The sequence below is a fragment of the Mus caroli genome, unplaced genomic scaffold (assembly GCF_978045245.1).
Source record: "Mus caroli unplaced genomic scaffold, Mus_caroli_1 scaffold_3, whole genome shotgun sequence".
NCBI lineage: Eukaryota > Metazoa > Chordata > Mammalia > Rodentia > Muridae > Mus > Mus caroli.
Genome location: NW_028227258.1, coordinates 109,351,013 through 109,371,210, shown reverse-complemented (window position 1 = coordinate 109,371,210; position 20,198 = coordinate 109,351,013). Strand labels below are relative to the sequence as shown.

Below are 20,198 nucleotides of genomic sequence, written 5' to 3'. Positions count from 1 at the left end.
AAGTGTTGTCATGAATGCCCACAGTCTCCCATACCTCCATGATACCATCTGACTACTCAACAGCCCTGCTTAAGCCAAACATTCTGCTCCCAAGACTGGAACAGGAGGGACACCAGCATCTGCTGTGTGGGAACTTCCGGCTGTGAAGAAACTTAGGGATACTTTGAAGATGTAAATCGAATGCAAAGGTTTTCAAAGATAGCATAATGCATGTGCTGGTAAAGTATACATGCCAGAATCTGGAGGGTAATTCAGAAGATTTTATAGCTTGAGAAGATAATTATATGGTGGGATGAAAAAGAAATGAGTCGTGATTCTATAGCTGCTTTGAGTGAGACACTGGAAGGATCCAGACCTGTCACCTCATCTGTGCAGTCACCCACTTGCACAGATTAGATGACCCCTAGCTCCCTTCTCCGAGGTAGGAGTGCCCATATTGCCATCACACTGACAGTTCAGAAACATTAAATGGAATTGGTTTCAAGCTCTGTTTTACAAATGAGGGGACAGACTCATCTGAGTTGGAATGTCGAGTCCCAGGAAGTGCAGCACACAAGGACTCCACACATAATGAATATTTCATTCTGATAGGATTCTAAGCTTTGACTTCTTCATTTCTTCCTTTTTCATATTAGCCAAACCTCTCCGGTGGTAATGTTTACATTACTTAATAGAATGCAAATAATGAGTTTTTTTTTTTTTTTTTTAGAAGTCTGTGTTTTAATCATATGCTTACAGGTTAATCAGTTGTTTCTCTGTGAAATGATAACTGCCTTCGTGGCTTTTCTCTCCCTTTTTTTTTGAGAATTAGATGAAGTCATCTATTCATACACCCAGTGTACTGACACGCAGTAATGAAAGAATTTGCAGTTGGCATGATCACAATGGATGCCTCCTTGGCAATCCATGTCACTTTTTCAAGCTCCTCTAAGCTTGAGAAAGTGTCCTAGACTGGATACCCAGTGGGTAGTGTGTGAGTGAGTGTGTGTGGGTGCGTCTGGCTGCCACTGTATAATTTTGTCTAGGCTGGTATCTGCTACCTCCACATTACATAGATATGAGATATGTGATAGCCAGGCGGTGGTATTTAGCTACAAGTCAGACCTGTTATTATATGGCCACCATGTTCAATAACTGGTGATTTGCACAAGCAGAGTTAAAAACGTACGTTAACAAAGGAAAACTTCAAATCCAGATCTCTAAACCTGAGGATCATGGGTGAGCTAAAAACCATGTGACATTTTGAAACATGACTTCCCAGCCTTGGCCCTACTCACACTTCAAGCTAGATGATTCTGGGCGGGCCCTGTGTAGTTACAGAGCAGACCCCTGGCTTTATGGACTGGCTGCCAGTAGGGCCTTCCCAGTCTATGGGTCATGCTTACCCCAAATATCTCCAGACTCTGCCAAATGTCTTCCAGGAGCTATTCTTTCCTCTTCTCAAGAATATTGTGATAAACTTAATGTGTATTACATCACTTTCCTGGGTGGCTTATTACCTGTATCCTATTCCTACAAAGGAAAGGCTTGGAATCAATCACTTAAAACCGTTCAAACAACCTGTCTCCAACTGATGCTGCCTAATTAAACCATGTACTCGAAATTTTATTATGAAATATATTCCTACCCAGTTATTACTTCCAGCTGCTTTGAAAAAGGCACATCACAAAAACTGCATCTAAGCAAGTATGTACTTCAAAAGTTGCTGGTCCCAGATGGCAGCTTCCTAAAATAACTGTCCTCTGTGGAGACTCCAGAGGTCAGTCAGTCACCCACAAAACACGGATCTGGCTTCCGAAGGGTTAAAAAGGCTGATGGCAAGTCAGAACTGGGCAGGTCCTAAGAAGAAATCAAAAGGAGCAGATTTTCAGAAAGGAAATTTAGAGGTTGTGTAGATAGATGTTAAGGCTGATCGTGGGTTGGGGAGTGGAGTGGGTAAGAGGCAGGGAAGGGGACGGGAGGAGAAAGGAGGGTAGCAGAAAGAGGAGAGAGGGTGAGAGGGGAGGTAAGGGAGTGGGGGAAACCCAGGAAAGAGGAAGAGGAAAGAGAGGAAGAGAAATATCTTGAAAGAAGTTCCCAAAGGTTTGCAGCTGTTGGGAGAGGCTTGGCAGGGGAGTAGTCTGCCTTCTTTCTCTCTGGCTTTGCCCCCACGGAATCCAGCAGCCTCGCGTGGCGTGCCCAGCCTTCTCTTTCCTACGTCCACACCCGTCATGCTCTCTGCCCTCCAAAGTGACCACTTCTCAAGAGCCCCTTAAAGCTCATAGACATCGCTCTCCCCATCTCTGAGGCTACTTCCCATCCTGGTCCTCATAACACTGCAGCCCCAGACCCCAGGGATTGACCCAGAAAAGCAAACAGGGGTCGGGTGTGGCCTCGGCGCCCCCCGGGGAGCTGCGGGGAAGGCGAGCAACTTTCTCCCTGGATTCTCAGTCTGTCTGCCGCCCCCACTCTCGCGCGTCCAGGACTGCGCGGCGGGGCCGAGGGGAGGGGACAGCGGCAAAGGGAGGGCGGGGAAGAGGCGGCGCGTGCCTCGCCTGCCAAAGCTGGAGCCGGCATCCACCGTGTTCCCGGGCCGCACGGCCGCAGCCGGCGGGCTCTCCGGGCGGGTCCTCCCACCCCAGCTCTCCAGACTCGCCTCGATCTCCGTCCGGATAGTGGCAAAGGCAAGAAAGACAGTCTTCTTTGGTGCCGCGCTGTCCCCGCCAGGGAAAGACAGCAAGTTGTGCTGCGCACGGGACCCGCGAGGGACCGCGGCCGCCGCCCGGCCGGGTAAGTAGAGCGCCCCGGGGCCCCGTGCCGGGCGCCCGGGTCCCTCCTGTCTTTCCGAGTGGCATGGTTCAGCTAAGGTCCTGTCGGCCTCCGGGGGGTGCTGCCTTCCTTTCCATCCTTATCCCTCCCTTTCTCAGAGCCGGCTGCAAGAACTTCCCCGTGCCGCTTTGCATCCAGAGATCATTGTGTGTGTTCCTGTGTGCTCCAGGGTGCGGTGCGTGCGTCTAGCAGTTTTGGGGGAGGATGGTGGCTTTAAGTTCATCTGGACTAGGGTAACTCACTCCAGCTGAGAAAGAGGCCTCCCTTCTTCCCACTCCCCACCTTTAATGGTAACCCCCAGACCAACTCAACTTCAGCCTCTGCTCACAGCTGACAAGATTTTAAAAACCGTAGCCAGAGGGAGCTCCCCTTTGGGTAGAATCCAGAGCAGAGGGCGAGCAAAGTGTATGAGACTAGAGTTTGGAAGCAGTTTGCAGATGAAACCCGACGGGGTGGGGGTGTTCTTCTGTGTTCTCTGTGGAGAGTGTAGCCAGGTGTGCAAGCCAGCCCACCTCGTCGAACCCTTTTGAATAGCTGACTTGACATTAGGTATTGGAAAAGAGTGAGTGCCTGGTCTGAAATGGCCAGCAGGTGAAAGCACTGAAGCCAAGGAGTCAAAATAGGAGGCGTGAACACATTTGCCCCGGAAAATTAAGACAGAAGGCGTTTTCAGTGTTATCGAGTACTGGGGGTGTGTAACTATGGGTTTATCCAATGTATACACCCGAGGGGTGAATACTGTTAATCAAATTTACAGTACTTCTGTAATTGTATGAGGTTCCCACTATCATGTTGCTTGGCTGGCAACTCATCAAGTGATGCCGAGGAGTGACAAGAAACTAAGTGTGAACTTGCAAGCCAAATAAACAAACTACTGTATGGTCCATTTTATTTTAATATCCGGAATTATGTCTCCTGCTAGTAAAAAAAATGCTACATTGCTTTTAATGTGAGTATGTGAAATGAATTCATTGGCTTGGCAAATAGAAGCCATTCGTTTCTTTAAGTAAATAGCTGTCAGAGTTAATTTGGGAGCATTTTTACAGGAGATAAAGACGTGGAAAAGTTTTGAGCTAGTTTGGCAAAACTTGTATAGAGATGCGTATGGAGAGAATTAGTTCTTCCCACTTTTGAAGCGTTGAAAGAAGTTTGAAGTTTCCTAAATGAAAATCGTGGAGCTTCTTGAGATGTATAAATATGCTAGACATACTTAGCTCTCCTTGTTTCCTATTCCATTTTACCAGGGGCCACCAGCCATCTTCACTCCAAAGTATGAGGAGCTGATCGCCGTAAGACTGAAGCTCTGTTACAGCCAGTAGCTACATACGCCTTGAAAAGCGGTGGACTACCTGGGAGTTTCTTGTGACCACACGCCTTCCTTCACACCTCTAGTGCAATCACAGTGGACCCTCATTGCACTGCCTGTTGGAAGATGGCGTCCAGCCTGACTTGTACTGGGGTGATCTGGGCTTTGCTTTCCTTCCTTTCCGCTGCCACCTCCTGCGTGGGGTTCTTCATGCCGTACTGGCTCTGGGGGTCTCAGCTAGGCAAGCCTGTATCCTTTGGCACTTTCCGAAGGTGCTCCTATCCCGTTCACGATGAGAGTCGGCAGATGATGGTGATGGTGGAGGAGTGCGGGCGCTATGCCTCCTTCCAGGGCATCCCCAGCACCGAGTGGAGGATCTGTACCATAGTGACAGGCCTTGGCTGCGGCCTGCTGCTCCTGGTGGCTCTCACTGCCCTGATGGGTTGCTGCGTGTCGGAACTCATCTCCAGGACTGTAGGAAGAGTGGCTGGGGGAATCCAGTTCCTGGGGGGTAAGTGACTTTGCCAAACTTGAGTTGTTTCCATAGAATCTCAAAGCAGTATAGAAAATTATGTTTCATTTATCTTCTGATGCTTGGTTGTAATTGGCATTTGGAGTGCAAGAAAAAAATAGATCTGAAGTGGCCATGGTAAGAGATCCAGCAAAGTCCAAGATTTTTGCCAGAATTCTTTTTACAGTGTCAGGGTTCTTTATGCCTGTTCATCCTTAAATATATGCATCCGTGGCCTGCTGTATACAACCTATGAGACACAAACATGTATGGGCTGTGTGTAACATATATGCTAGGGAGACAGTTGGTATTTCATAGCATCTTGGCCTTTTTGTCCAACAGTAGACCCATGGATTGTTTTTGCCTTGCTAAACACTTGAGGTCTTTAGAGGCAAAGACTTCGTAAAAAAAATGCAAAAAGTGTCCTATTCAATACTGTGATCATGATGAAAACCCCATAAGACTCTCAGTGGATATAACACTGACCTTTGTTTAATTTTATAATACTTTTCGAAGTAAGTTTCAGATGCCCAATTTCATCTTGGCAAGTATATTTTTTCACTATGTTACAAATACAGTTCTAGGCTGATTACAGTATGAGATCTTAACTTCTTTGGTAACTTTTTCTGTGAGGGGAAAGAAAAGAATACAGTGTTTAAAGAATGGTGTGTGCTGTCCCAAACACGCTGGATAGTCTCAGTAACACCAGACGAGGTCTGACTTTCACTTGGCGCGCTTCCAGCCAGGATTGCTTCAATATCTCTGGTCATATGGTTCTAATTGCACTTTATATGTTTTCTATTGAGCCTTTTCACCTCCATCCCTCAACCTGACTGGAGGAACTTGTCTGATTTGCAATATGGCCTGGTGAAATATGACAGCCTGCATAGATGGGACAGACGGAAGGGAAACAGGAAGCTGGGAAAACCTGGGAAAGTGTGTGCAGAGCTTCATAACAAAGGAAAAGTGTATTATTCTTCCACTTGATAGTTTTCTTGCAGTCTTTTCTGAAGACTCCAGAAGGAGAAAGGGCCCATGAAATGGCCATGTTTGAGGTATCCGATACAGATTAGAGAGCCCCTTATTTCAGATTACTTATCGTAGAGCTTTGTAAGTCAGCGTGCTGAGAATGGGTACAGCAAAGCCACTTTGTGTTTCCCGGCAAGACTTAGATTTATGTGCATGCCTTTGTGTTCTTATCTGGAATTAGCTTCCCTGGGGTTTCCCATCTCACACTGTGCCGGGACTGGGGGTGCTTTGGGGGCTGTCAGTCGCTCCTGCCTGTTTTCCTATTCCTTTATTGGCTTTAATACACATGTTTATACAGAAATGTAGTAAAACTCTTAGGAAACAAGCAGGTTGTCATTGAAGAGTGTAACTGTAAACCCAGTGTTTGAAAACTTGTTGTTGCAGACTTTCAGAGCAGAGCTAACGCTAGGGCGAGGGAGAGGAATCTTTTTCTTTAAGAATGAACGGAGCTTGCTGGTGTTTTACTTGGCTCAGGAAAAACGCTTAGGCAGTTCCATTCTCTCCTCTTATGGTAAATATTACTTTCCATTTTTTTTTCATTTTAGAGCAGAGACTGCTATTATTTCTGGCAGAATAGGAAAATGCTTACAAAGAGAAATCAGCTTTTATTGATTACCTTTAAACGTGTAAGGAAGGAAGGCCACAAGAAGTGAATCTGAGGCCCAGGAGACTTCTTCTTCTTCTCTCTCTAAGCTGGGTATAGATTTTTTTGAATTATGTGGAGCTAACTCTTCATTCTATAGAATACCCAAGGGGATTGACATTTGATATATATATATATATGCATATATATACATACACACATATACATATATATAATTTTATATACACATATATAAAATAACCATGCTTTGCTTTGTATATATGTTTCATGATCTTGTGTATAGATTTATTTTTGAATTATATGGAGCTAACTCTTCATTCTATAGAATACACTTGAGACACACACATGCATATATATTAGATAATCATACTTTGCTCTTCTCTCCTCCTTCTCTCCCTATGTCCCTCCACCCCTCCACCCTCTGTTCCTCCATCCCTCCCTTCTTTCTTCTGTTTTCTTCTGGTGTGCACTTGTGTTTCTGTGTAGCTTGTGTACATATGTAGGTGCCTGCACAAGGGCCAGGAATGGAATCCGGTATCCTGCTCCTTCATCCTCCACCTTATTCCCTTGAGACAGAGTCTCTCACAGAATCTGGAATTCGACCAGCAGCCTGAAAGCCTAACAATGCTGCTGGGTTGGTACAAGAAAGCCCGACTTTTCCCATGTCCTGGGACTTGAACCCAGGCCTTTACACTCATGCAGTGGGCGTTCTTACCCATCTCAACAGCCTCCAATAGGTGGCATTGCCTTATTTCCTATACATGTTTCTTAGGTCAGGCAAAAATCTTGTAGTAAAAACCTAAGGGAGTTATTTAAAAAACACCTACCTCTTAAATAGATGTGCCTGTTACCACAGAAAATTGTGTATTTATAGTTAATAAGTAACATGAAGTTTGGAGAGAGTTTGAAACTCTGTCGCTAACCATCAACAGCCAATAGGAGAAAAGATGACAGGACAAAATGCCTTCAGAAGGTTTTTTTTTCTCCAGTTGTTCACTACATAATTGTTTCTTATTTTTAAATTCTCAAAACGTATGTGGTTAGTAGGTTTATTTGATTCTTCATAAAATGGGTGAGTATTTTTAAAGACCAGGAGATGGCAAATCAGGGAGTTCTGAGAGTCTTGAGATCAGTGTCAGAATGGAAGAGCATTTAGGAGACTCTGCCGGGAGAGAGACAGACTCTCTTACTAAAAATGAATCTCCAAGCAGGGTTATGTTTAGCTAAAGTGAGGGTTGTTCCAAAAACAACAGGAAGCAGCGGAATGGTGAGATACAGAGGCATCTTGCTTACTGTGGCCTGCTGGGTCTGGAGTCTGCCCATATGGTGTGACATCGGGCAGCGTAACCCCTGCAGTATTTTGGAACAAGGTAAAGGACAGAGTGTCATCCTTGGATTTGAGTATTCTTGTGATGGCTGCTCGGAAGTTAAAATGTCTCCTTCCAGCCAGTAGGCCAACATAAAATGGGGACTTCTGTATAAAGACCTCCAATCTTAGGAATGTTTCATGAGACGAATGCCATATTCCCTAAGATAACTTGTAGGTGAACTTTATTGCTGCTATCTTTATTAGAAGTCATGCTGATGTCATAATTTAAAGACAGTGAGCATTAAGTTTTACTTATTCTTCAGTTTTTAAAAGGTCTGTAGAAAGGCTTTAGAAAATATGTATAATAAAAATATTAGCATGTATGGGGTGTGCTTAGGGTGTTTTGAAAAAAAAAAGATGTCTGACTTCTGTCTCTCTTTACCCAGTATAAAATTGTGTAACCATTAAAGACACACACACACACACAGAGAGAGAGAGAGAGAGAGAGAGAGAGAGAGAGAGAGAGAGAGAGAGATTCAGTCAATCATGCCTCCTAGGGCACACATATGGTATATGCTCTACCACTAAACTATACCCCTAGCTTCAGGTCCTTAACTGGATAGCAATCTCTGTCTCTCTGTCTCTGTCTCTATTTCTGTCTCTGTATCTCTCTGACTCTCTCTCTCTCTCTCTCTCTCTCTCTCTCTCTCTCTCTCTCTCTCACACACACACACACACAGAGGACTTGATATTTGCTTTCTTGACAACTTTCTAGGTGATAATGCTGCTGTTGCTTCTGGGGACACAGTTTAAACTGCTGCTTTGTGAACAACATTTCTTATTTTAGGATGACTTCCTAAATGGTAAATGGTTGACTTTGAGAACTTAAAGTGAGTTGTGCCATGACCACATCTAAGCTCCCATAATCTAGCTAAAGAGGGTTCCCACCTTTGCAGTCTGGTTTTTGTTGGGTATATCTGAGTTGCCTCATTCTTGTTACCTTTTTCTGGAATTGACTTTAAATGTATAATATGCATTTCTCAATATGTTTCTAATATCTATGTTATATAAAACTTCCCCTCATTTATCATTCTTCTATACCAGAGATAAGATTTTATAGGAGGAAAACTAGAAACATGACCATAGTTTAGCCTCTGTAGTTGGCACATAGTGGGTCTGGGTCTCTAGTAAGGATTTGTTCACTGGGATGGCTCAGGCAGCTGCTGGTCAACTCCGTAGCACCAGGGAAACCTTGTAATGGTTAAGTCGGGAGGGTACCTGAGGGGCAACATTTGATTGGTGGAGAGTTTCCTGGTCTTCAATAGATGTATGAAAGAAGATGGTCCCCTCTTGCTCAGTGGTAGGACTTTCTGCTCACCCAGTTCCACCTTTCATCGAACCTCTCGTGTGTACTGATGACCCACAAGGAATAAGATTGAGCTGGAGACATAGAGTGTGACATGGTGGGAGCAGGAAGACCCACTGTGTGGTATGACACTAACATTGCATGCCAGAGCCTGCCTGCTCCAAGTTCTAGGCTTCTTACATGCAGGAATGACAACACATTAGCTATTCATTCATAAAACCTGTAACACCAAAGTGTGTAGTGCCATACATTGTAATGTTTGTGAAAGGCAGGTTTTGTGTAGCCATTGATGTCAGTCCTAGTTTTCACTTGAAGAGCTTTTCTGAGCTTTGATCTAAGACTTTTCCCATTGTTTGGATACTTTGCTGTGGAGCTTCTAAGCCTCTCATGCAGGGATTCAATGTAGCATTCGTTTATTTCTACAAGGTGCCTAGAGATATCACCAGTGAGCTTGTTCCCCATGAACAGTCCAGAGCTCTTCCCCAGAGAGTGTTCAGTAGGGCTAGGTTAAGCCAAGGTGGAACAGGTTAACAAGCTTCTCCAGGAACGACAGGCCCAGCTGGTGCACAGAACCCTTGAACAATCCAATGCTACTCACCGAAACCCTCATTCATTACTATGTGTAAGTCATATTGCATAGGTCGCAGTGTAGAGTATATAGGTGTCAATCTTAGCGCCATCGGACTTGTTATTTGGGAAGAAGGTTTGAGATGAAGAACATTAGAATTGGGGCTGTGGAAACAGACATGTTAATTTGGAGGTTGCTTTCTTTATAGTATCCTATTTGCCTTAGGCGATAGTTACCCTAATGCATGCAATTATAAAGCTAAGAGAACCAACTGTTACTTTCCATGCTCTGCTTTGGGAAAGATTACATTTCGAGAGCTATGCTCGAGTCCTTTGCCTTGAGATCTTATGATGCAACCTCATAATCTTTTGGTTTATGAATCTTAGGCTCTTGGTTTCTTTTTGGGGAGAATTGTACTCAGCCCCACCCCCACCCCACTCCCAGTTTGAGTTATTGTTTTTTCTTTCTTTTTTCCCCCAATGTTGTATCTCTGAAATAAACAATAATAATGACAATAATTCTTAAAAATGACAGACTATGGCGTTGTCCATGGCACAGGGCTGGCCACATGAGCAGCACCACAGCAATCCTCCCTTCAATTGCTGAGATTTCTGACTTGCTTCGGTTCCTCTGTATTTTTTTTTCAAAGTGGAGAGTCATGTGGTTTTTTTCACATACCCACTATGTTGCCACCAGCTAATCCATTCATAGCTAGAGACTACAGAGGCTGGAGTCACGAGTGGATTAGTTAGCCTCACTAGTATATCAGCTGCAAACTGGTTTGTCGTCACACCGTGAACTGACTGAGGGGTGTGAATTAATAGCCATTTGTTAGAAAGAGCTCAAGAAAGACCATTGAGATCCTTACATTGTGTCCATATGGCCTCACAAGCGCCACATAGTTTGCATACTACACCAAGGTACCATTGTCCACCATCAGGACTTGAACCTTTCAACTTAGCCAGGGTGGCTCTGTAGGTAGGAGTTAAAAATCAGAAAAATAGTTATACAAGACCAACAGTTTTCATCCTTGATGCCTCTAGAATTGACCTTGCTGCTCTCTAAGTATAATTCTCAAGAAGGCCTGGGGAACGTTAATTTCTGTTTGTACTGAGATGTGTGAGCAGGAATAATCTAATTAGCGGGAGCAAGAAGAGTTCAAAGTGCTTAGTTATGAAAATGATCAGATTCCATTACAACAGATCTCTATAGATGCTTTGGCATGTTGAGGCATATACACAGTCTTGGGGGGGGGGGGGAGAATGGACTGGATATATAACATTTAACTTGGGTTCAATCTTGTGAAGAAATCTGAAGTACAATTTTCATGTCTAAGCAAGAAACTCACTCTTTTTATAGATGAGAACACCGAATTTAAGAGTGAGACCAAAGATGTCCCCACTTTTAAAAATCAGTGAAACTACAAATACTATCACTATCCTATGAAAGTGTTAATTAAATGCTGCCTTATGGAGCTGGAGAGATGGCTCTATCTAGTCCATGTTCTTGCAGAAGACCTGGGTTTAGTTCTCAGCACATTGGATTCTCAGCTACCTGTAACTCTGCCTCCTAGAGATCCAGTTCTCCCTCTAGGACCCTCAAGCATGTGCTCATACACACAAATACACATAAACAAAAATAAATCCTTTTACAAGCTATTTTATGTTATATATTGAATTTAGAGTTTCTGAGCATGATCAGTACTGAATCTTTTTAACACAGGTGATCAGTTTGAAGATTTATTTATTTATTTATTTATGTGTGGATGTTTTGTCTGTGTGCCATGTGTGTGCAGTGACTTCAGAGGCTGGGAAAGACATCAGATCCTCTGGAGCTGGAGTTACAGATGGTTGTGAGCTGTCATGTGGGTGCCAGAAACCAAACTCAGGTCCTTTGTAAGACCAGCAAGTGGTCTCAACCTCTGAACTGTTTCTTCTGCCTTCAGGTGAATATTTTTCTCTGTTGGACTCAGCTTATGAGTCTGGCAGAAACCTGGTAGTTGTATTATACAGCAACATTTCACAAAAATTCATTGCAGGTTGGTGGTAATAGTCCACTTGTTGGTAAGGCCGATCCTTCCTGATTGAACCATTATCCTAGCCTCCTCACTATAGGTTTTTAATATGGCTGTCTCACTCATCTATCATCTATCTATCTATCTATCTATCTATCTATCTATCTACCTATCATCTATCATTCATCTATCATCACCTATCATCTATATATCTATCTATCATCTATCTATCTATCTATCTATCTATCTATCTATCTGACTAGGGGGATATAACTGTTTCCATTTTGTACTCTATCTTCAATTTACAATCAGAGAAAAAAAGATATTATACCTCTAGTTGTAAACATTAAATTGCAAATGTCATTCTCACATAATATTCTAGGAAGGGGAAGAACAAAGTCAAAATGTTAAAATAAGATCTTATTTTTGGAGTCCAGCAAAGTGCCTGAGAGAATTGTGATAATAATTTGCTATCTGCTCCAAACTCAATAGAATATGAGCTCTTTGAAAGTTTTTTTTTTTCCAGAACAGCAGATGCTTGCCTTGTGTTGAATATTGATGTTAGCATCTGCTGTCAAGATGCCCAAACTATGGTATCAGAAATTGTGCAAACAAATGTGCCGACAGGGCTAGGAAGCTTTCAGTATCTGCCCAAGAGTATTTGTGTGCACCCTCTGCGTGGGTATGATAGAAGATCAGCCCATGGTGTGCTTATTCAAACTCAGCTTCAGATCCAAGTCCTTTATTCTAAATATTCAGTATTGCTAGGATTGAGAGAGAGGTAGGGGCAGGTGGACAGGCAAGGATATACCTTTGGAGCTCTGCAATGCTTTATTGCTGGCCAGATTCCCACTTTGGAAAGTGTTCTACAGAATCATATTGTGGCCATTGAGTTTCTACCCTCTCTTCATGCTTTGGGGAGAAGGCTCATCTCTGTCTTCATTTCCCTTCTCTCAAACCCTCCAGTCAGAATTCATACTGGATTTATAGAGCCCTTGGCTGGTGATTCCTCTGAGCTGGACTCTGCAAAATATATGAGTCAAAGAGGAATGTGGATGAAGAAGGAAAGGAAGGAACAGGGAGAGGGAGAGGGAGAGGGAGAGGGAGAGGGAGAGGGAGAGGGAGAGGGAGAGGGAGATGTTGGCAACTGGTTGTCACTGACCAGATAAATAGCAACGGTCTTTCTGGTCTCAAGTCCAAGTGACACCTCGAAGGTCACTGTCATTCATGAGGAGGAAGATATCTTCAGATTCAGAAAGCAAGGAGGTCAGCTCAGCATGGGGCATTTTGTTGTTCAAATTCTAGTGGGAGTTCCAGCTTCTTGAGGTCAAGGGGAAGTCGGGAAGGCTGAGCATGGAACTTATAAGAATGGTCAGGATTAGAACACACAGAGTTTCAAGGGTTGTGGTTTTGAAACTTCATATAAGAAGACATTTCTTCAGGTACTCCCAAGTAGGCAGAGCGTTCGCATCTCACATTGGCTGTGCTGGCTGAAAGGAGAGTGTCTAGCAGCAGCCATGTCTGACTGACTTAATGGTGGATGTTAAGCCTTCCCTGGAGAGTGCCAGCTGCTTGGCAGTTTTGTGATGGTTCAGGGTCACAGGGGACTTTTCACTTGATGGGAGTTTTTTGCTGCCTGGAGTAGAACACAATGGAAATCAAGGTGGGATAAAATCCTTTTGCATAATGTTCGTTAACAAAAGACCACCTTAGGGAAGATAGAGTCCAGAAATGTCCAAGTACTGGACAAAAGGCAGAAAGGTGAAGGGTGAATACCATAACTTTTTGTAGGCTTTTTTTTCTTTCTTTTTTTCTGGTCTCATGCATAAAGATGGTGTTCTATTTTGATCCCCTGGTGGGAAAAAAGTCAGTTCATTCATCCCCTCTCCACTGGTGGCTGTCCTGATTATAGCCTCTTGTAGGAGCCATTTAAAATTCAATTTGGCTGCCCGAGCCCTCAGTGCTCAGTGGGTTTATTAAATGACACAGCAGTGACTTCTCCTTCCCCGCGTGGCCCCTTTTGATACACATTTGACTTTGCTGCAATTTCAGAAAACTGTGTTCCGTGTGCAGTGGCCTCACCGTAATGGTGTTTCAGTCCAATTAAGACAGACCCAGAGATCTGAGTCTGAGGGAGTTGGAAGACAGTAGAAATGGCATGAAAGAAATGTTTACTTTTCTCTGAACTCTTGCTTCTGAGCTTGTTAGCTTGTTAGGCTTGTAGCTTGTTTGGTGGCATTTTGTTTTGTTTTGTTTTGTTTTGTTTTGTTTTGTTTTGTTTTATTGGTGTTACCGTTAGGGTTGTAGTGTTTGGTGACATTTTATTTTATTTTATTGTTTTGGTGTTACTGATAGGGTTGTAGTATTCTGTGGGCTGTTTTTGCGGCATCACCCATGGCCCAAGTGCAGACTAATATTTACCCCACGCGGGGTATGTCAGAATTTACATGGAGTTAGATTTTAAAACAAAGTCTTCCCGAGTTAGCAAGTCAAACGACACATTAGTATTTTTTTTCCCTCAAGTTAGCAGATCTTCAGGTACTGCTCACTGCCTGTGGGTCCCTGTGCAAACTAAGAAGGCAGGACACATGCGTCAGCCTGGTGTCTCTGACCCCCGCCTCTGTTTGTTCAGTTAGTACTTAAGAAATACTATCTCATTGACGTTTTACGTATATCTATCAATATACTATCAAGCCTGATAAAATAGATTACCAATAAACAATGTCTATTACTGATAGGCCACTGAATCAATCCTTACTGACTCCTGCTGTGTGCTGCTGCAGTACTATTAGAGGGGAAGCTGAGTAAGAGCACACCAGTAGGGAAGAACATGGAACCATAGCACTGAGGCTAAGGCAGGCACGGAGGAAGAGAGAATGAGGGACACAGGAGAGGAGAATGGGCTGCATTTTCACCTGTTGCTGGTTTACTGTTGGGCAACACCACAGCTCTCCTGTTGGTTTGTGAAGTATTAGTATTCTTATTTATTTACTTAATACTTTTTATTTATTTTATTAATCATTACATCATTTATTATTCATTATATATCATTATTTTATTACTATTTATTATTATCATTACTAATTTATTATTATATCTATTATTTAGTTTATTAAAGACATAAAAAGGTCCTCTTTTTGTGTGCACGTGTGCACGTTGGTATCTTTTTGATCACTCTCTACTATATGTATTGAGGTAGGTCTCTCCATGAACCGAGGCTTGTCTCTTTGCCTGGTCTTGCCAGCCAGCTCGTGCTGGTGATTCTCTGCCTCTGCCTCCCATGTGCTGGGGTCACATGGGGTCACCATGACTCCTCCATAAGCTTTGTGTGGGGCCACAAGCTTGTGTGTTAAGCACTTCCCCTGCTAAGTCATCTTCCCGAGCCTGAAACTCCATCTTTTTTTGTTGTTGTTGTTCTTTTTAAACTCAGTGTTTGCCTTCCACAGATCATGGTCTGAGATGCCCCGTGGGTATCTGGAATGTTCTCGGTGTCCACACAACTGTGTCTTGCTTCTGCAGAGTGTTGCCGATGTTCCTTCTCATTTATACTTTTCAGTCTTATCTGTTTCTTCCGAGAGACACTGCCTGTGGTGTCTACACTGGGTGTAGAACTCAGGGCTTTGTATCTGCAGAGCAAACACGTTACCTCTGAGCCACACCGGTACCAAGACACATTTCTTTTAACTGCCCCCCACCCCCGTATCTCTTCCAGTACATGTATTTTTAGCATGATAACAACTTGTTTGTATTCTTGAAGAATTCAAAATCACGTTGAACATAGCAAGAGGACCATGTACTAAACTTATGCTTTCCCACTTAATCTTGAGATGGCACAACAACTTTGTGGTTGCAACTGTGATGGGTGTAATAAAAGGAGTTTGTGATTCAGGGTATAACACTGAGGAGTTTGTAAGTTGACAGCTCTAGCTGCTAGACTCTTTCCTTCAGCAATACACCACTGTTATTCTACAAACAGAAGGCTTCAACACTGTTACTGAGTTGGATTGTCACCGAATGATGCTTGTAATGTTATTTACAGGTGTGTATTGCAGTGATGTGAGGATTGGAGCTCAGCTCAGGTTTTTTTGAGAGCTGGCATTTCTGATCTTCAGGGGAACTGAGAAATAAAGAGTATATATTTTTTAAACACTGTCACAAGTACAGTGTAAAGGAAAGATACTTTGACATTGGTGTTAGAGACGGGGCGTGTAAATTTCACTGTAAAAATGAGTCATTTTGAAACCAGAGACTGAATCCTGGAAATGAAAAGAAATTTTGTCTTGAATGTACTGGGAGGTAGTTACTTCATGTGATATGCAAATTATATGTAACTAAACCATGGTGCCACAACCATGACTCTGGCGTGCATTCACCATGTAGCATTCAGTATTGTCCCCAGTGTCCTGGTACACTTAAAACACTGGTGCAGTACAGAGTCAGCCTTCTGCCTGGACCCCCCTCTCAGTTTGTTTTATTCTTTTCCATCTATCTTCATGGTTCTGAGAGAATAATCTTGACTGATTGCGGCCCTACATTTCTCAATTGCCCCTGTAAGACAAGGGCTTCCTGTGATGCTTCTCCGGCCCCACTGGTGATGGGAGGAGCTTCGGACCTCTTGCCATATCAGCTAAACTGAATCCTTTAGGGTTTTCCTTGCCAAGTCCTATCTCCGTGCTTTCGAGAGCTCTGTCTTTCACCTTTACTCCCCCCTGCCTCCCACCCCCCACAACTCTGCAGAGCCAGCTCTGCCTCTTTCCAGACCCCCTGAGAGAGCAGACTTCCTGTGGCATCACCCCTGCACATCTGGTGAGGAGCCCCGCTGCCACAGCTCCTGTGGAGTCTATCAGCATCTTTCTCTTTCTAGTGGAGGTGGTGAGAGCACTGTGCCCCGTTGTGTGACTGTCATGTGCCCCTGCTGCAGTCTCAGCAAACTTTGCCCTGTCTCATTTTCCTACACACTGGATTGCTGACTCCCATAAAATCATTCAGGAAAACTTTACATCCAGGTGTTCATTGGAGCGAGATACAATATTGGGGCTGATGCCACGCTTGGTCCATGTTCTCGGCATTGTACTGCTGAGTTCCTGAGTTCCTTCCTTTGTCTGGACGAGTCACTTTGTGTCTCATACCCGAGTACCTCATTGTACAAGGCAGGGTGGGCATTTTCTCTTTTGCACTCTATCGGTGCTATGCTGAAAATAAAGCCATGTTTAAGTGTAAATATTTCCGATCCACATTCAGTATCCAAAGGTGGCCTTTTCTTCGGTTTTCATTTTGCAAGCATTCCTACCATCAGCCATTGACGATGTAGTCAGTGCCATAAGTGTTCCCTTGGAACGGTTCAGAGCTATTTCTTCCTGATGATCCTATCGGGGTATCTAACAGGCCAGGGTGCTTTTTATCTTATTCCAAGATGATTGACCCGGCCATTTACTTCAGACAAAAGCCAATTCCTTTTCTGAAAGGATAAAATGAAGATTGCCACTGTGTGTGTTAAAGGCAGTGGGTATCTTCAGAAGTCTTTTCTTGGTCTTTGTGGACATATATTTTCTGTCAGGCTGCCAAGGTTTTCAGCGCTACCCAACATTTCTATTTGAAAGAATTAGCCAATCCAAGACGTAGTGTTGGGCTGTGGAAGGATCCTGTAAGCTGTCTGTTGATCCTGACCTGTGCAAGTGCCTACCTATTCCCTGTCCCACCCATATGGAGCGATATAGCCAAGTTCCTCCAAGCAAAACTGAAGTGGTAAATATTTGAAATTTTACCTCTAGTAAATACCTCAATTGCTGTATTTTTCTTTGCTATCACCTTTGGAAGGTGACCAAAAGACATACATTGACTGATTGATTGATTGATTGAGGTCAGGGTCTCACTATGTAGTACTGACTAGTCTGGAACTTGATACGTAGATCAGACTGCTCTCAAATTCACAGAGGTCCACCTGCCTCTGCCTCCAGAATGCCGAAAATAAAGGCGTGTACCCCCACGCCTGGCTGACAAGGCGGTTCATGGAACACCTCGTAGCTCATGCTGATGCTTGGAAGCCGCTGCTTCTGTGACACGTGGGACTGCTGAGTGTGTGTGCCTTGCTCCCCTCGAGCGTTTACTGCTTTTGTTTTGCTTTGGAATAGCTTTGCTGTATCACTGCGTATGGGGAGAGGGGAGGGAATGACTTAAATATTATTCCCTCCTTTTCCTTTTCATTTGTCTTTTGACTCAGGATAGTGAGTGTGTCCCGTCAAACTTAATTTTCTCATACCTGTAGCACATCTTACATACTGAGACTTCATTACTGATTGATTGACACATTGATGGTCAGGTAATTTTGAACCTGAGCATGGTGGCACATGTCTGTGATCTCAGCACTCTGGGTGTTGTGGCAGGAGAGTCAGGAGTTTGAGGACAACCTTACCACGAGGCAAGTGTCTTAGTCAGGGTTTCTAAGTGCAACAAAAACACGGTGACAAAAAAGCAAGTTGGAGAGGAGAAAGGGTCTCTTTGCTTTACACTGGCAGATCACAATCCATCACTGCAGGAGCCAGGAAAGAAACTCAAGCAGGGCTGGAACCTGGAAGCAAGAGCTGGTGCAGAAGCCATGGAGGGCTGCTGCTTACAGGCTTGCTTTCCATGGCTTGCTCAGCCTGCTCTGATAGAACCCAGGACCACCAGCCCAAGGATAGCATTACCCACGATGGGCTAGGCTCTCCCTCATTGATCACTAGTTGAGAAAAATGACTTACAGCTGGGTCTCATGGAGGCATTTTCTCAGCTGAATCTCCTTCCTCTCTGATGACTCCAGCTTGAATCAAAAGCTGGACCCCCCAACCCAGCAAGTTTGCAGCCAGCCTGTGCTATGTATAACAGGGCAAGAAACAACGACTTTAATTCTATTAGTTGAAACAAAAGAGCAATTGGCTAGTGGCATTGGTCATCTCCAACATAGAACAGGTGACATAATTTGAAGAACAGTCAAAATGAACACACAGGCCTCCAAGGTAAAAAAAATATATATATATATATATATATATATATATATATATATACATCATACATACACACACACACACACACACACACACACACACACACACACATATATATATATATATTGGTAGGCAATAGAAGAGCCTTAAAAATTATGAGTGAGCCTGCATCCCTGTCCAGGATGCACATCTCTCTACTATTCTTAATGTGGAAAGTAGAGAGAGGTTTGAATTAGTAGTGCGTGCGTGTGTGTATGCACACGTGTGTGAGTACCTGGCAGTGTATGCAGAGGCCAGAGCAAGACTTTGGGTATCTTACTCTATTGATCTCCATTTTATTCATTGAACCTGGAGCTAATTTGTCAACCAGCAAAGCCTTGGGGATCCTTTTCTCGTGTCTGCTCCCTACAGGGCTGGACTTGCAGGCAGCATAGTCCTAGCTTTTCCTGTGCTTGCTGGAGATCTGGACTCAGAGCCTCATCTTGGGAAGCAAGCGCTCTTTCCCCTGCTATGTCCCACCAGCCCCCATCTCCTGAAATGAATGGACACCATCATTTCATTTCCAGGCCGTGGTAAGAAAGCTTCCTGCTTAGACTGTTTCTGGTCTAGGGGGAATGAATGTTTACGCTTCTACCTGTCCTGACCCAAATTGGCACTAATGCTTAATTTACCATCTTTGGCATGTGCCTTGTATCAGTAAGGACAGCATTTAAAGCCTTACACCTTACCAATCTAAGCAGCCTGTTCTCATCTGTAGGCCCAGGACTTTTAGAGGCTTTTTGCTGTATTGCACAGGTGAGTCAACAACCCAGCTCTAGTCTGCACAAACTCTGGTAAAGCTATTATAAATCAGAGTAGCGGAAAGTGAACTGAGTTCTACTTTAGTTTGAAACAACATAAGGATATGTCTAAAATGAGATAGTCAGAGTCTCTGGTTCCACGATTAGGAAAGAAAACTTCCTGTTCAGGAAAATGCCCCCAGGGGAGGTTTCATTTACACAAGAAATTGAACTGTAATAAGGCAGGAGGAAGAGATGTCTCCTTTAGGATGCCTTGCACAGTACATACACATGAATAAAAAGTAACTACTAGCTACTCTGTGATCTCCACAGACTTTGAGGTAAAGAGGCCTTCACTTCATATATCAGACTGTTTGAGTAATGGATCCCAAAGAAAGAGAAATCTCCCTGAAATACCACGATGAGGAAAGAGCAAACAACAAAACAAGCATCCCCAACGCCAGCCAGAGGCCCTGGCTTTCCAGGAGAAGATCCCATACAATTTTGATTTTGATAAGCAAGCCGATCCCTTTGTAAGACAGAGCAGGGCTGAGAGGTCAGTGATGAGCTATCTGTGTGAGGGCCAAGGGCAGCACACAGGATGTTCCTAGGGAAAGAATAAGACAGGAAGTGGGAAGAGTAGAGGAAACAGCCCCCCAGCACAGTTTAGATGTGAACACAGGAAACTAAGTGGCCTTTTGCACTTGGTGAAGAAAATTTGACAGTGGTGTGCTTTGCCAAAGCAGAGGTAAAGGTAGAAGGGGCGCATCCTAAGTGGATTCCATTGTATGTGTATGTGTGTGTGCATGTGTGTGTGTGCGTGTGCGTGCACGAACACATATACACTATTAGGAACTGTATAGTACTGCTGTTCAAAGCCTCATGTGAGTAACTGTAGTTCTTTTGTATCTTGCATGCTCT

General features: G+C 43.8%; 1 protein-coding gene across 1 annotated transcript in view; it reads left to right on the top strand.

The window, feature by feature from the left end:
• Positions 1 to 2,528: 2,528 nt before the first annotated feature.
• Positions 2,529 to 20,198, top strand: part of Lhfpl6 (LHFPL tetraspan subfamily member 6) — a 205,520-nt gene continuing 187,850 nt past the window's right edge. The window contains exons 1-2 of the mRNA XM_021158103.3: positions 2,529 to 2,769; positions 4,053 to 4,625. Of these exons, the coding sequence (XP_021013762.1) occupies positions 4,241 to 4,625 (385 nt within the window). The 5' untranslated portion in view covers positions 2,529 to 2,769; positions 4,053 to 4,240. The remainder of the gene's footprint in view (positions 2,770 to 4,052; positions 4,626 to 20,198) is intronic.